The following is a 14,762-nucleotide window of genomic DNA, read 5'->3' as shown; positions in this document are numbered from 1 at the left end:
TCCTGTTCTTGCTCCCGCTGCTGCCTCATTCAACAAGTGCCATACCTCATCCAGACGTGCCTTCTTTTTCCTCTACATTGCGCAGGAGATCCTAATCCTCGCCCACAGGCTTTCGTCCAGCTCTGCAACGATGTCATCACTTTGATGGACTGGCAGGTCTCCTTGCTACCCCCCCCCCGCCTCCCCTTCCATCCACTCCTCCTCGTCCCCCCTCACGTTTTTTCAGAAAAAGGTCAGCAAGAAGAAGAAGGATCGAGAAAGTTTGTTCGACAAGAAGCAGGTCCCCCTACTGCCCCTCCGTCTCCTCCGCATCGCTCGCTCATCCTTCTTTAGGATCTTCTGCGCCCCCTCAAGAAGCGCAAGACTGCTCCTTCCCAGAGACTCCAAGACGGCCAGGTTGCGTTTGCTCGCTCCTGCTTACGACTTCGTCTCCCACTCCTCGCTCTCCGCTCCTCCCCTTCCTCTGCATGCTTGTTCTTGTTCAGCAGTGCTAGTGCTGCTCACACTACCCCGCTAGGCTGCTGCCTCGAATCTCGTTGGAAGTGCAGGCGGGACTCCAATACCATCAGGGAAGGGAAACCGCAAGTGAAGAAAGCACTGAGCAGATCAAGACGACAGGAAGAGGGAGTGGGAGGATTAAGGAGAAAGAGAGGCCTGATGAGATAAATGTTGGATATATTCTTTGATAATAAGCGGAGGAAGAAAGTCAGCCCAACAGCAAACCTCTTCGTCCCCTTCTTCCTCTCTCCTTCTCTCCTTCACTTCTTTGCATCTGCCCCGATAGCATCGGCGACGTTCTCAAATCCATCCGCCTTTCCATACCGTTAGATACATCCAGCAAGACTCCTACTGAACTCCAGTACCTTGAGCAGTCTGCTGAGCTCCAACTTGATCTTGGGCGGTGACCATGGTCCCTCGTATGCTGCCAAGTTGCTCATTAGCGAGGAAACCAACGGGCGCCCTCGTCACCTAGGCGCGAGTACATCTCAACGAGGGAGGCGCCAGCTCTGATCTTGTCGTATACATCCTGCCAAGTCATGTCATGTCCTCCCCGACCGCGTGCAGACCGACGACCTGCCCAGTTCCCACTCCACCAACTCCAATCTGCGAGCAGGAGGTCAGGAAGACGAGGAGGGGTGAAGGCATCAGAGCTACGAGAGGGAGCTTCCCGCCGGTCAGCTTGTAGACCTTCCTGATCACTGGGAGCGTGTGAGACCAGAAGAGGCAGGAGAGCGGCTGACCTTCAGTCGACATGTCCTTGAGGGGAAGCCCGCTCAGCCCCCCCGTCTCTGCCGCACACATAGCAGGGAGGTCAGTCACGACTGCAGCAACCCGCGCTTCTCTTCTCACCCTCCTTAGCGGCTCCGGTCAAAGATTCTGGGCGCGAGATGGTGGTGTTGGTAACAACCATCCCATCCACCTTCATCTTGGTCGCCACCTGCTCAACAGTTGGCTTGCCAGGAGGCAACAACACCTCTGACTCACTTGGCAAATCTCCTTGAGCTCGGTATCGGTGAGGTCAGGAGCGATCTTTACCAGCAAGGGGACCTAAGACGGAGAGGTGTCAGGGTCGATTCGACATGGAGTGACAGAGGCATCTGTCAACACCTTGGGGCAGCTCTCATTCCGTACTTTCATGACTGCGCTGATCAACCCTTCCAGTTCCTTGCGGGATTGCAGCTCTGCATGCCGCAGCAGCAACGTCAGCCAGCTCTTCCTCGCCACGCCGCTGGTCTGACTTACGTCGGAGACCAGGTGTATTGGGAGAAGAGATGTTGACAACGAGGAAGTCAGCAAGCTCGCCGAACTGAGAGATACAAGTAAGAAGAAGGGTGTTCTATAGAAAGTGTGTGACACCTTTTTCACTCCGTAGACGTAGTCGGGAATAGCATCCTGCCATTTGCTTAGCATTCGCTCGCGTGTGCTTCACCATCCCCAACCGCAGTTTTGTTCTTGCCGAGGTTGATGGCAAGGTTACCACGAAGTTCCTGCCCTGACTCTCTGATTGCCTGAGGGCCATTCAGCGAGATCATCTTCGACCTTCCTCGCCGATTTTCTTACCTTGAGCCTCTCAAAAACTTCCTCTGCTCCGTGGCTGTTAAATCCGTATCGATTGATCACTCCTTGGTCCTGACAACATCCATGAGCGAGCAGGGGAGCAGTTCAGCTTCAGCACCTCAGTGAGACGGAACATGCGCGGCTTGTCGTTCCCAGGCTGAGACATCCGCGTCACGAACGCAGGCGAAGGGGTGGAGAAGGACGAGCCTGACCTGTGGCTGGGGGGTGACACTTCCAACCTCAACGAAACCGAAGCCCATGTTCATGAACCCTTTCACCTGGTTCGAATGATCACCAGACCGCAACTCCTCTCAAACTTTATCACCGCCTCGCCATGCTTGTCGCATCCAGCAGCGAGTCCGAGGGGATTTCCTGCGATGTTGGTGACTGAACTTCGTTGCTCCTCCCCCAAGATCTCACTGAACTCCTTTCCGAACACGTTGACCTTGAGTGCAGGATTCTCAGCCACTCGATCGATGGGTGTGAGGCCGTTCTTTGCCATCCACACCGAGAGCTCGTGGGAGCTCTCTGGATCCTGTAGAGCCAGGATGGGCCACCTGGACCAACAGAATCAGTGATATGGCACGAGGGACAAACTCCTGCACATGAATTTCTTGTACATTTCCGTTCCAAACCTGCATTTCACCTCTCCTTCAAAAGCAAATATGTTAGAATATGAGATACGATCATGGCTTCACCGGGTTTGAAAAGTCACAAACACGAACATGACAGGTACTTTGAATCCTTGATAATGAACATTCTAAGTACTCAACACGATCTATACCCACAAGATCTCTCCACGGCAAGAAACATTCATAGCGAGATCTCGTCAGCGCAAGAAACCAACGGCAGACGTTTTTGATATCAAAGGATCAATAGGTGAAGTTGCAACAGCCGCAACGCCCACAAGGCTGCCTCAGTCTTTCGCAAAACTTTCGCATCCTCGTGTGTCTATCATCCTGAGTCCCTTTTCATGTATTTTGATCGTGATCATGATCATCTTGGTCCTCATCTCCCCCCATTCCCGCCCTCAGCTCATCCTAAATCTATCTTCCTCTCCTCAGATTTGCATCACGGTAGGTCAATCCTCTCTCACTCCCTTCCCCCTTCCCCCGTCTCCCCGTCTCATCTTTCTACTTCTCACCTATCGCAGGATGCGAGGACGTCGAGACCACCACGGCGCCTCCAGCCACCCACGCGAGGCCTCGCACGGCATGTTTGAGCGCCATAGTACTGTAGCGCAGTCGGATGGTAGATAGCCATGGGGGGTACTGTCGGGCAACCGATGTGGTGGGGTACGTCGAGTTGCTACATACTACCCGTGGTTACAAAGTTCGGAACAAGTGAATGAAGGTGGGGGTACTGGTCTTCATGACGCACATGGGGAGGGTTATGTTTATAGATTCTTAGCGTAAGTTAGGGGGTGGTAGGATTGTTTGGTTCACCCTACCCAGGGGTAGGGTTATAAGCATTAAGGGTGGGTATCAGGGAGACGAAATTAATGGGGTAGGGTAGTGTATGGGGCAAGAAATAATGTAGCTAGGTGGGGTGGTGAAGGACATAGAAAAATGGACTGATGAGCCGTAAGATGAAGGATCAATGAAGAGGGCAGGGCAGGGCAGGGCAGGGCAGGGCAGGGCAGGGCAGGGCAGGGCAGGGCAGGGCAGGGCAGGGCAGGGCAGGGCAGGGCAGGGCAGGGCAGGGCAGGGCAGGGCAGGGCAGGGCAGGGCAGGGCAGGGCAGGGCAGGGCAGGGCAGGGCAGGGCAGGGCAGGGCAGGGCAGGGCAGGGCAGGGCAGGGCAGGGCAGGGCAGGACACGGGACAATAGGAGAGACTGATGGTCCAGGGATGAGGGATGAGGTGAAGCGGGAGTCGAAAGGGCGGAAAAAAGTCTGGGGAGCAAAGCAAGAGATGTTGCAAAATTATTTCTTGAAGGAGAAAGGGGAGATCTGTGCATGTGTTAAGGTTTGGGATGGCTTCAGAGATTGAACTCCGGCTAGCATGTACCTGACGAAGTGAACTCTTTTTACTAAAGGTTCAGTGTAGGAAACAGTGGATTAGTATTTTCAAAGTACAGCGAAAGCATGAGAAGTAATGGAGAAAGTGGGCAGAAAGAGAATTTGTACGTGCATAATATTGAAGCACGTGTGCTTTGCCTGGAGAGAGCAGGGGCTGGAGCTGATCAGCAAGGTGATGAGTGGAGTGGGTTTTGAAGATGTGTCTGCCGGAACGTCTCAAGTGGAGCAGCTCAAGAAACGCAAACACTCATTTGATTTTGATTCTCCAAACGAACACTACGTAAAATTGAAGTATCGGTGATCCTTTTTTAAGTGACAACACAAACGAGTAACTCTAGTGCACGACTCACATCCACAGTTGACACCTCAGCGTTCAATGAATCGCCGCATTGCGGCAAAGTAACGGATTGTAACGGTCACACTTCTTCAAACTTCGTGCATTGGTTTGATCGAGAGCTTTACCACACACACTTTGACCAGAGTGTAACCGTCTTAACGTCGATAAGATTTCGAGTTCGGGGTGGGGTAGGTTGTATATAGGGTGTGAACTGTGAAAGATATTTTGGAGGGGTGTATGCGTGGCAAAGAAGATTCATTCGATTCAAGGGGTGGGGTTCTGGGGATAGCTCAGTATTAAGTTGGGGCTCCCTGGTCTTGAGATGGATACACAGGGTAGGGGTCAATTACCCAAGTTGGGTGATTCCTTATCAGTTTCATGGCGGGGATGTATGCTGAGGTGGGGGTACTAATCCAAGGGTGGGGGTACGATACCAGTCGGTGGGGGTACAAGGCGAACGATCAGTCATGGCAACTTGACAGATTACCGGTGCATTCCCCCTTGTGACTCTCCTAAAGTACAGGGTAGGGTGATATAACGACTTTACCACCGAAGTGTAGTTTACCACCAGTACCACACAGCAAAAAAATTCTTTAAATCGTTTTGTAATTATATATATGTATGAGACTAACACCCAGCACCCAAGGGTGATAAAAACCCTGGTGGTCCAGATTTATAGGTGGGGGTATGCAGCAAGGGGGTGGGGGTATATTGGTACCCTTGCTAAGCACCAGACCTGCAGGCATTTAGAATATGAAACATGGGGTACCGGAGCACCCCATTGGGACCCGTACCCCTGGATACTGGTACCCCTACCGGTGCTGTCTCTGGCCGTTTCCCACAAATAAAGTTGACCACCCCTGAATTCCTTCCTTTGCGGTCCAATAACAGGAAGTGGGTGGGTACTGGTCCATTTTGAAGGCAGGTGGGGTCTTCCGTCACTGCAGGGGTGGGTGATACACTTGCTCTAGGGTCCGTGAGGATTTTAAACCTTGGGTAGGCAGACCATACTGCTGAAGGGTAGGTGGTAAAAAGGGTTCAGAAAGGGGTACAATATAGGAATGAAGGGGTAGGGGTAGCGGTACAAATGGGGGTTTCTGTTCGAGTGTGGTAAGTTCGGAGTGAGGTGGGGTAATGTTGGTGGAAAACAGGGGTCACGGCTTTCAGATTTGGGGTGTGGTTTGCCTTTCGTGGGGTTTGGCGACCCTGGGGTAGGGTGTGTGTGTGGTCTCGGGGGTGAAGGTGAAAGGGGGGTGGGTAGTGGCAACTGGGAGCAGCCGCGGCGTAGGGCTTCATGCAGCCAAACGGTGGAGGAGGCGGTAGAAGCGGCGCTCCATGCAAAGCGGGAGAACGCATTGGAAGGGAGGAGAGCAGGGAGGAGAAAGTTGCTGATGTGCAGAAAGCAAATCTGGTACGAGGAGGAGCTAGTCGACCAGAATTTGGAAGCTAGGACTGACTAGAAGGGGTCATGTCAGCTGCATGTGCGTGCTGGCATGGGGATTTAGATCGAGAAGGAAAATTGCATTGCATGCAGAAGTTGTAGGTACGAGTTCAAGATACGATGTCGGTAGCGTTCTGAGCGATAGTTCTTTGAGATGCAAGGACAGCGTGACGCTGCGTGAGCTGAATCCGAAAGTAACTGAATGCAGCAGGTGGAATCCAGTGCGTCACTCCTGCCTTCGAAAAGTCTTCCTTGTTTCATCCTCGGACATCGCTGCCTCATCTTGAGAATGGCTTCAATGGAGCTTTGATGACCTCACATGCTACGAGTGAGGTTGCTGTGGTAGACATGAGCCCCTCTCACAGACACCAAGAATGCGAAACGAAGACTTGGCTTGCAGCTACGTGGAATATTGCTGCAGTCAACAACAACCCATTTGAGTATTGGGTTACCCACAATGATCCGGCATACAATAAGATGATGGTTGATGTGCAAGACTTCATTGATGAGCCAGGCAGTAGGGATTGTCCCATACATGAGGTTTTGACAGACGAGATGTTTGATGAGCTTGTTCAGCACCTGGATAGAATGAAGTGCAGTGGACTTGACAAGCTCAGAGATACATGGGTGTCGGAGTACAGAAGCCGAAAGATTATCAGTGGTTTCTTGAAAGAAAGATCGATCGGAAGCAAGAGGTTGATTTCCATGCCCGATCGAGTAACCAACACGATTCATGCAGCTGATGGTACGGTATTCTACAGACCAACAGCAATCAATTGTTATGATGGGAACTTTGAAAACAAGTCTGCTTGGTGGGGCTTGTGGCAGAAATTTATTTTTGATACTCAAATCTTGGTCCACAATGCAAAAAAGCGTCCGGAAGGATACCCATGTCTAGTTTTTCAAATGTTGGAACCAATCCTGAAGTGCAAATATCCAGCCATTACAGAGGAGGAGGAACTGATCTGTATTCCTCTTCAAACTCTTTGCCTTGCCATTTTCGATGCCATCATTATTCATATGTTGGACTGTGTAGCTCCTCAGAAGTGGCAAACGTTGAGGTACTTTTGAGTCAATCGTACAACGCGTTTGATTGCTGAATCTGTATGTTCTTGCACTTTCTTCAGAAAATCTCTCTCCGATGCGTTGTATAAAGGGAAGGATAGGCAGATTATTGAGATTCTATCAAGGACGTACAAAGATGCAGCATTCGTATTCTTGCAAGAGGTTTCCTTTCGTTATTCGCTGGCCCTTTATTCTCTAAATTCTGTTGGTCCTATCGCAGGTTGCTGCTTCCTTTGTCAAGAAGGTCGAAGCTGGTTCGCTGTGCGATGATTTCATTGTGTTTAAGCCAGCCAAGGTATGTGAAACCGAGGCTTGCGCAAAAATCGAGTTATGACCAATGTGTGGTTAATTCCAGATGGATGGGAAAAGAGATCAGAACAGTATAATTATGGTAAAAAAGGATCTCTTCGATCTCACTTCAGCGCGGGATGTATGTCTAAATATTTTTTTTCGAAAGTCTAATCCTCAATCCAGGTCACAAACGAAATTTTAGCAGCTGTGGAAGACTGGCAGGTTGATTTGTCGTGCCATTCGATGCAGTTGCTTTCTGTTCGACTAATATCGCAAACAGTGCTCTGATGGCGACCTTGTGGCGTATACAATACAGAGCAAAGACCTCTGCAAGTGAGTTAAGAAAAATTATTTTTCCCTGTTGACAATCACACTAGATACCTGCTTGTTTCGTTCCATGGCGATACAAACGGACTTGCAACTTTACCGGTGAATTCTGGTTTGCCTAAGGCGTTTGCTTCTCACGTTGTGTAATATCAGGTCGTCCGAGCAGTGCACGCTGTTGCAAGCAGCACATACTCTGATCATGCACTCGTGTTTGGGCTAGATGCTAACACGTGAATGATTGAAAGGATTCTTTCGGATCTGACTACATATGCAGGTATCGTGAGCATAGTGCTACGTATCAGGTGATGATAGCCTTTGAGATGGATATGAAGGAGCTAACTGCTCTCCAGGGTGTCTCGCATTTTTACGACGTGATCGCTTCAATGGGTATGGCTTCTTGCTGGGGAACCCCTCCAAATCCTGTGAACCCCACAACGTGAGCTACCTGCTTGTTTTGTATGGGTCTCAATTGACAGGCACGCAGGTGCAACGCCAGAACTTACCTGCAGCCCCAACTGAACAAGGCGATCGGTCAAGTATGAACAATTTCATCCTGATCTAGCAAGCCACTAACACGAATGTGAAGAAGGACAAAATTGCCAAGGCAGACAAGAATCTTAAGGTTGCCACCCGTGTTGTTCACGCTTCTTCGCTTATCGATTCCGCAGGATTGGATCGTGTTCTACCAATCTCAACTAAAGGCAGAACCAGCTACGAAGGACAACACGGGGTGTGGGAAGTATGTGGAGGTGAGTTTGCTGCAGCTTTTAAGACTATTCCCTTACTTGCCTGCAGGAGATGGTGTTTCCAACACTCGACTTCCCTTCAGATCATGCGGTAGTGGCATCCAAGCTATGTGTTCCTGTGCGCAGGAATGGCACAACCTAGCGCGGCAGTAGGGGAACTCAGGATGTAGAGATGGGAATCTGCACACCCTGGCGGGAGTTGTAAGGGAGAAGATGGTCGAATTGATGCTCTTGCCAAGATGATGTGGCATTAAATTCATGAAACCATACGTCGAGCAGGAAATAGGAATCAGCCATCAGAGCTCTTCCATTGCCTTGTTCTCTTGCATTGTTGACAGTTCTCTCATCATACTGCAGGCCTATACCATTCCTTGACATCCAATTGAATCCTTCATGTCCAACGCTCTTCATGAGCCCAAAAGTTAGACCTCAAGAGTCTTGAATAACCCCTCTTCTCCCTCGCTCCACACTCTGCTTCGCTTCCCCCTATCATCGGCGTCCCTTGACACCTGCAGTCTGTCAATGGCATGAACCAGCAGGCGCTGCTGTACCGTAAGAGCCATACTGAGGTGTCGCTCGGCCATAGTTCTTCCCGTTGAGTCGCTCCTCTTTAGTGGGCAGTTTCCCCTGGGAGGTTAAAACATGTGAAAACAGAATCGACCGATGGAAAGGTGGGGTAAGAGAAGAGCAGTTGAGCAAAAGAAAGGAAATCTCGCGTCGAGAAATAGCGGTAAGGGTATCGTGACTTGAAGTTTGCACCTTATCCGCAGAATCGCCCGGCACCCGATTGTTCCAGCAGTAGATCACGCCGATGATTCCTCCCAGGATAGTCGAGCCCGCGAGGATAGCGAGGACCATTACAGCCTGTTTAATGGGTCACGTGATCACATGAGGTGGAAGCCGCCAATCACTTGAGCTAGCCAGTGCGATGACTTGTGAATTTGTGCGTCCAGGGGCTTCGGCGGCATCGCACCTGATCGCAACGGTAAGCAGGCTTCTCATTTCCTGTAACGTCAAAGCACAGGCGAACCTGACGCGTCATCGTCCGAGGGCCCTTCTGGGCTTGCGACCGCGAGCCTCTTTTCGCTTACGACACCATGCTTGGCTGCGATGCGCTTGAGAGCAGCCGCCTGCTCGAAACGTCTCAGCTTGGTCATCCGCATGCTCATGGGGATCGAACCTTCGAAGTATCGAAGTTCGCTAAAACTGCCGAGCTGGAGGCGATGGGACTTTGACCAAGAATGGTCTTCTGCTGCACGGACGACACGTCTCTTCCCACAGAGTTCCTCAACATCATCCTAGCAAACAGCAAGGTCACGGTTGAAAGATGCGGGGATCGATCAGATTGAATCTCACATCCGTTGGACAGTCTTGCTAGGTGAGTGGTCGAAGGACCCTCCACAGCTGCCAACAAGTTAGTCAGAGAACAAACTGAGGCTGATGACGAAAAATTCGCCACCCACCAGAGCTGCACGGAGGCGAGCAAGAGCAAAAGCAAAGCAATCGGATGGATCATTTTCATTGAGATGGTTTCAAGGCTGCGGTACGTTCGAACTTCAAAGAGCCGAGCCAAAGATCGTTGACATCTGGACGGGGAGACGTCACTCAGTCTTCGTTCCTCCTTGTCCTGATCTCGCAATCAAATACCCAACGTTCATCTTCCTTCTCCTATCATGTTTCCCCCCTTCATTTCCTCCTCATTTCCATTCACGATGATCAAACTCCTCCTTCCCTCCCCAATCCGGTCTGCTCCGATGCATTCCCCAGCTTCAACACTACCTGCTGGCTTGAAGCTTTCCTGCATTTCTCGTTCTATTTTTCATCTTATTGCGTGTCTGGAATTCGCCGGATCTTGTTCCTTCCCTTCTCCTGAGTGTCATAACTGCTATGATATCCCCTAGTGCCTCCTTACCAAGATCACCTTTCAACTCCTCTCGCCTCGTTTCGTTTCGTCCCTCGTGTCGCGTATCCGTTCCTTCTCCACCCCACTCGCTCGTTCTACTGTACTTCCTCTCCTCTCCTCTCCTCTCCTCCCCCCCGACATTTCAATACCATCGTATCCAATCTGTCATCTCGCTCACCTTTCATCTCCTTTTCTCTCCTCTCCTCTCCTCTCCTCTCCTCTCCTCTCCTCTCCTCTCCTCTCCTCTCCTCTCCTCTCCTCTCCTCTCCTCTCCTCTCCTCTCCTCTCCTCTCCTCTCCTCTCCTCTCCTCTCCTCTCCTCTCCTCTCCTCTCCTCTCCTCTCCTCTCCTCTCCTTCTGCTCCTGCTCGGCACTTCCTCCCCAACATCTCTCTGACATCGCAAGACGCCATCCCCTTCCTTCCCCACCCCCCCATTGCTCGCCTTTCGAAAAGTACCCTACCACATCCTTTGTCCAAAGATTTCCTTTCAAACAAGGGGTATACTCATATACCCCACCCCTTCAGGGAAGATTCTTCACCCCTACCCCATTTAGGACTGTTTTGTATGATGAGTATGAGGGTGATGATTTTTATATGAGGGCTCACACAAGGGTGTGTAGACGCATTGCCATGCACAGAGAGCGGGGAATGGAGGAGAGGACAGAGGAGAGAGAGAAGGATAGATGACGTAGATGAGAGGAGAGAAGAGAGAGGAGAGAGGAGAGAGGAGAGAGGAGAGAGGAGAGAGGAGAGAGGAGAGAGGAGAGAGGAGAGAGGAGAGAGGAGAGAGGAGAGAGGAGAGAGGAGAGAGGAGAGAGGAGAGAGGAGAGGAGAGGAGAGGAGAGGATCAAAGGATACAATGGCAGGGAAGGCACATGCGGGTTACCTGTGGGGAAGTTGGGAGTGCGCCCTGTAGATCGACAGCTCAAGACTGAGGAAGGTTTTGTTGAAGGAAACGAGGGAGTCTAGCAGGACTTGCCTTGTGGTATAACACTCTCTTCGACCATGATGAACCTCAGAGGTCGTGTGATCAAAAGTATGATGCTGTACACTGTCTCGGCCTTGCTCTTCTGTTCAACTACAACCGTAGTGCACGGAGCCGGTGAGCCTAAGGTGAAGATGAAGGGGCGGGGGAGCAGGGGCACAGGCCCCTTGGACAATCAGGTGCAAGGAGGGGCAGCAAGGAGGCTGATCCTAAGAGACCCTAGCGTGAACTTGCAAGCGAAGCCGCTGCGAGCAGGAGTGAATCAGACCCGAAACTTTGCAAGGAATTCGGAGGATCAACTGAAGGATTTTCTTGACACCTTCGGGTCCGGCTACAGGACACGATTTCCACCAGAGCCTAACGGGTACCTCCATATCGGTCATGCCAAGGCTATGCTGTTCAACTTCGGACAAGCAGCCATCGCACGCAGCCAAGGCAACCAGGCAGAGACCATACTTCGATTTGATGACACGAACCCTGCTGGTGAACAGGATGATTTGCTTTTTTTCTGACTTTTTCTCATTGCATTGGCTGAATGTTTTGTTGCAAAGCGGAAGAGCAAGAGTACATCGATGGTATCTTCGATTCGGGTAGCTGCATGATGCTCCTTTCTTCATCTCCTCACTGAACTCGCCCATCAGTCAAGTGGTTGGGACATGTCCCTGTCAAGGTCACTTATACCAGCGACTATTTTCAGCAGGTCGTACTGCACTTGTAAAGCCGAGTTTGACACCCAAGAAGCTTTATGATTGTGCAGTAAAACTGATTCAAGATGGAAATGCATACGTTTGCCATCAGGTTGAAACAAGTACTGATGTTTGCTGTGCTGAAGATGCTTTCAAGAATTTCGAAGAAATGAGGAAATGTCGCAGTGCGAACAGGGAAGCGAGGTATCTACAAACTGCAGTCCACGATCATTCATGACTTGGAACATGCAGATTGAAGAACTTGACAGTCCCGGCCGAGGTCATAGAGAGACCTTTCTGAGTTTGTTGCTGATTGTCGGGTCCAGGCATTGTCACCATGGCGAGACACGGAAGTCAAGATCAACCTGGAGAAGTTCGAGAAGATGCGAGCAGGAGACTACAAGTAGGTTCCTGGACTGAGCCCTCCCGATGGGTTCATTCTTTGCTGCTTCAGGGAGGGAGAAGCCGTCTTGCGGATGAAGGGAAACTTTGAGTGAGACTGTTTTCTTGCTGCCCATGAGTCCAGCTGACAACCATGATGAAGCTGTGACAACCCTGCGATGTGGGATCCGGTCCTTTACAGAATCAAGTTCGACCCCCCTCATCCCAGGACTGGATCTGACGTGAGAGACGCCCGAGCTGGATGTCTTTGGGGACTGATGAGGTTTGCAGTGGTGTATCTACCCATCATATGATATGTCACACTGCATCGGTAAGTGCCCAAGAAGGCAGAGGATCAACGGCCATCGTACTGAGGGTCGCCATGTGGCAGTGGACTCGATCGAGGGGATCACTCATTCGTGTTGCACGACGGAATTCTCCTCGCGTCAGGTTCTGCCTTGCAGCTTCAGAGCAAGTTTCGTCTCACTATCCTCGCCTTCGTCCTGCAGGCAGCTGATGGACCTTACTACTGGCTGTTGCACGTCCTTGGGATGTACAAGCCCGTCACGTTCGAATATTCGGTTCCCTCCTTGTTCAGAAGCGCATCCCCACCTCATTCAACGGCTGCAGCGCTGCTCCATGGCCAACAACGTGCTCTCGAAGAGAAAGTTGCAGAGACTTGTTCAGTGAGCAAACCTTGAACTTCCATTCTGCCCTGCGTGAAGCCCTGTGAAGTAGCGGCTTAGTGGACGGATGGGACGACCCCCGGCTGCTCACTCTCAGTGGTCTGCGAAGAAGAGGTTGATACGAGCTGGAGAGATCAGCTGAGCGGATGGCTGACTCATCACCTGCACAGGCTATCCTCCTGAGGTGGTGAATCGTTTCTGCGAACAGGAAAGTCAGCAGGTCGAGAGCTGACAACTGAGATCTCACACTCCCCTCCAGCTCGGTGTCTCCGTCTCCCAGAATGTCGTCACGCAGCCACACATGCTTGAGGTGGGACTGGAAGGCTTTCCGGCGCATTGACCGAGGAGCAGGCGATCGCGCGAGAGCACTTCGACCTCGTTGCTCCAAGGTGATCCAGTGAATCCTGACTGAGGTCCGGCTGGGCAGGGAAGTCACTGTTTCACCTGTAGAGTGTTTGCGGTGCTCCGGCCTCTCCAAGTCTTCATCAAGAACTTCATGGAGACAGCTCGCACAGTAGAAGAGGCTTCCTGCCGCCTGGAAGGCTCCTCCTGCTACTACTTTCACCAGTGGTTCCCTAAGGTCAGCCTGGACTTCATTCTCTCCCTTCATCTGCTGAGCCCAGTCGTTCGCAGAATGCTTCTCTGGGAGGGCGAGAGATCAGTATGTCTGACTGCATCTTCATCGATAGCAACGATTTCCAAGAGGAGGTCTCTACTCTACGCCTCTCTCCTCCTTCCCACCAGATTTCTTTCCAGCCAGCTGCGGATTTCTTTGGGTTGACGGTCGGGCGGTCTGTCGGCCTCATCGGCTCGCCGTTCATCTTCACGTGTGAGGAGGTGAGACTAGGCGGCTGGATGTTAAGCTTTTAAAGCCTCTTGCAGGTTGTCAAGGACGACACCAACCAAGTCTGCAGGCTGTCAGGTGCCCTCTCAAACCTCGTCAGAGTGCGGTTGACCTCCGCTATGGCAGGTCGGGTCGATTTGCGGCAGGGGCAACCGAAGCCTAAGGGCCATCTGCACTGGCTGGATGGTCGAGAGGAGGCAGCCGCGAGAGTCTTGGTCCGCAGCTTTGGCCCTCTCCTCCTACAGGACGAAAGTAACCTTGGCTCTCCCGCTCTCCTCGAAGGTCTGCGCGTTGCTCTGAACTAAAGCTTGAGTGACAATGGCGATTGCAGAGGGAGACGAGGGGCAGGCGGGGGGGGACGACTGGCTCAAGTCCTTCAACGATCAATCGGTCGTGGAGGTGAGATGAGCGAGGGTCTTGTTTTACAGCTGAGAAACTTTCAGTTTCCCCGGGCCATGGTGGAGAGAGGGACTGACAAGATTGAGGGTCCCATGCAGTTCGTGCGCGAGGGTTACTTCATAAGAGATGGGAGACGGGGCAATGAGACCTACCATCAGATCGTTGGGCTGAAGAGCTCGAAAGGCTCATGAGAGTGCGAGTTTGAAATCACCATACGTAAAATTAGTTTGACCTCCGACATCCCATCTTCATCCTGGATTTAGGCCAATGCCGAGACTCTCGGCATCCCATTGCCCTTTGGATCTTCGATGAATGTTTTTCTCGTCGGAGATCACTAGTCTCTCTCGTCTTGACTTGAGACTCCCAACGTTGAGTCAAAGCATTTCAAACATGGTCGTCGAGTCTAACCATGTTCGTTGGTTCGAGAAGGCATCGCAGTTCGAAAGAGAAAAGAAGACCATGAGGTTGAAGCCTGTGCGAAATCAAGATGTTGGCTACCTCGTGATTCTCCTGACAACTATTATGAACTTTCAGGGTCCTTTACACATGCGTTATGAGTTAAAGACCAGTACGAGGACAATCAGGAGAGTCGAGGA

At 51.4% G+C, this 14,762-nt stretch overlaps 6 protein-coding genes across 6 annotated transcripts in view; 4 read left to right on the top strand and 2 right to left on the bottom strand.

Annotated features, from left to right (window-relative positions):
- The window catches only part of GUITHDRAFT_165239 (hypothetical protein), a gene marked incomplete at both ends in the record, with an annotated part of 2,621 nt that extends 2,032 nt beyond the window's left edge, over nucleotides 1-589 (top strand). Inside the window, 4 exons of the mRNA XM_005825304.1 lie at nucleotides 109-156; nucleotides 227-280; nucleotides 334-396; nucleotides 518-589. Coding sequence (XP_005825361.1) covers nucleotides 109-156; nucleotides 227-280; nucleotides 334-396; nucleotides 518-589 — 237 coding nt within the window. The remainder of the gene's footprint in view (nucleotides 1-108; nucleotides 157-226; nucleotides 281-333; nucleotides 397-517) is intronic.
- A 169-nt stretch (nucleotides 590-758) lies between these two features.
- On the bottom strand, nucleotides 759-2,785 carry GUITHDRAFT_115520 (hypothetical protein; the record flags this gene model as incomplete). Its single annotated transcript, XM_005825303.1, has 17 exons — nucleotides 759-812; nucleotides 864-922; nucleotides 970-1,027; nucleotides 1,075-1,104; nucleotides 1,156-1,199; nucleotides 1,242-1,289; nucleotides 1,351-1,438; nucleotides 1,486-1,548; nucleotides 1,609-1,682; nucleotides 1,744-1,807; nucleotides 1,858-1,893; nucleotides 1,941-2,009; nucleotides 2,062-2,130; nucleotides 2,177-2,215; nucleotides 2,271-2,336; nucleotides 2,384-2,615; nucleotides 2,757-2,785. 17 exons carry the CDS (start codon nucleotides 2,783-2,785, stop codon nucleotides 759-761), a joined length of 1,122 nt encoding a protein of 373 aa, XP_005825360.1.
- A 1,179-nt stretch (nucleotides 2,786-3,964) lies between these two features.
- GUITHDRAFT_154738 (hypothetical protein) lies at nucleotides 3,965-4,376 on the top strand (the record flags this gene model as incomplete). Its single annotated transcript, XM_005825302.1, has 1 exon — nucleotides 3,965-4,376. The coding sequence occupies exon 1, from the start codon at nucleotides 4,152-4,154 to the stop codon at nucleotides 4,374-4,376; it is 225 nt and encodes a 74-aa protein (XP_005825359.1). The 5' UTR covers nucleotides 3,965-4,151.
- Nucleotides 4,377-6,252: 1,876 nt separating this feature from the next.
- On the top strand, nucleotides 6,253-8,063 carry GUITHDRAFT_45250 (hypothetical protein; the record flags this gene model as incomplete). The annotated part of the gene is made up of 10 exons (XM_005825301.1): nucleotides 6,253-6,914; nucleotides 6,981-7,080; nucleotides 7,139-7,213; nucleotides 7,274-7,348; nucleotides 7,393-7,431; nucleotides 7,490-7,542; nucleotides 7,587-7,638; nucleotides 7,690-7,766; nucleotides 7,826-7,972; nucleotides 8,021-8,063. Coding segments are annotated over 10 exons (1,323 nt in total), but the record flags the coding sequence as incomplete, so codon positions are not given.
- Nucleotides 8,064-8,771: 708 nt separating this feature from the next.
- Nucleotides 8,772-9,798, bottom strand: GUITHDRAFT_115518 (hypothetical protein; the record flags this gene model as incomplete). The annotated part of the gene is made up of 8 exons (XM_005825300.1): nucleotides 8,772-8,791; nucleotides 8,834-8,909; nucleotides 9,066-9,146; nucleotides 9,194-9,255; nucleotides 9,313-9,412; nucleotides 9,463-9,580; nucleotides 9,639-9,686; nucleotides 9,746-9,798. 8 exons carry the CDS (start codon nucleotides 9,796-9,798, stop codon nucleotides 8,772-8,774), a joined length of 558 nt encoding a protein of 185 aa, XP_005825357.1.
- A 1,392-nt stretch (nucleotides 9,799-11,190) lies between these two features.
- On the top strand, nucleotides 11,191-14,357 carry GUITHDRAFT_144305 (hypothetical protein; the record flags this gene model as incomplete). The annotated part of the gene is made up of 22 exons (XM_005825299.1): nucleotides 11,191-11,653; nucleotides 11,722-11,760; nucleotides 11,812-11,870; nucleotides 11,969-12,060; nucleotides 12,109-12,136; nucleotides 12,183-12,259; nucleotides 12,311-12,349; nucleotides 12,401-12,479; nucleotides 12,529-12,568; nucleotides 12,688-12,818; nucleotides 12,868-12,923; nucleotides 12,973-13,037; nucleotides 13,094-13,143; nucleotides 13,183-13,233; nucleotides 13,275-13,312; nucleotides 13,374-13,503; nucleotides 13,557-13,631; nucleotides 13,680-13,760; nucleotides 13,806-13,845; nucleotides 13,894-14,049; nucleotides 14,099-14,166; nucleotides 14,211-14,357. 22 exons carry the CDS (start codon nucleotides 11,191-11,193, stop codon nucleotides 14,355-14,357), a joined length of 2,004 nt encoding a protein of 667 aa, XP_005825356.1.
- Between the last annotated feature and the right edge of the window lie 405 nt (nucleotides 14,358-14,762).

This window comes from Guillardia theta (genome assembly GCF_000315625.1).
Source record: "Guillardia theta CCMP2712 unplaced genomic scaffold GUITHscaffold_85, whole genome shotgun sequence".
In the NCBI taxonomy this organism is placed as follows: Eukaryota; class Cryptophyceae; order Pyrenomonadales; family Geminigeraceae; genus Guillardia; species Guillardia theta.
This window is presented reverse-complemented; position numbering and strand designations above follow the sequence as displayed.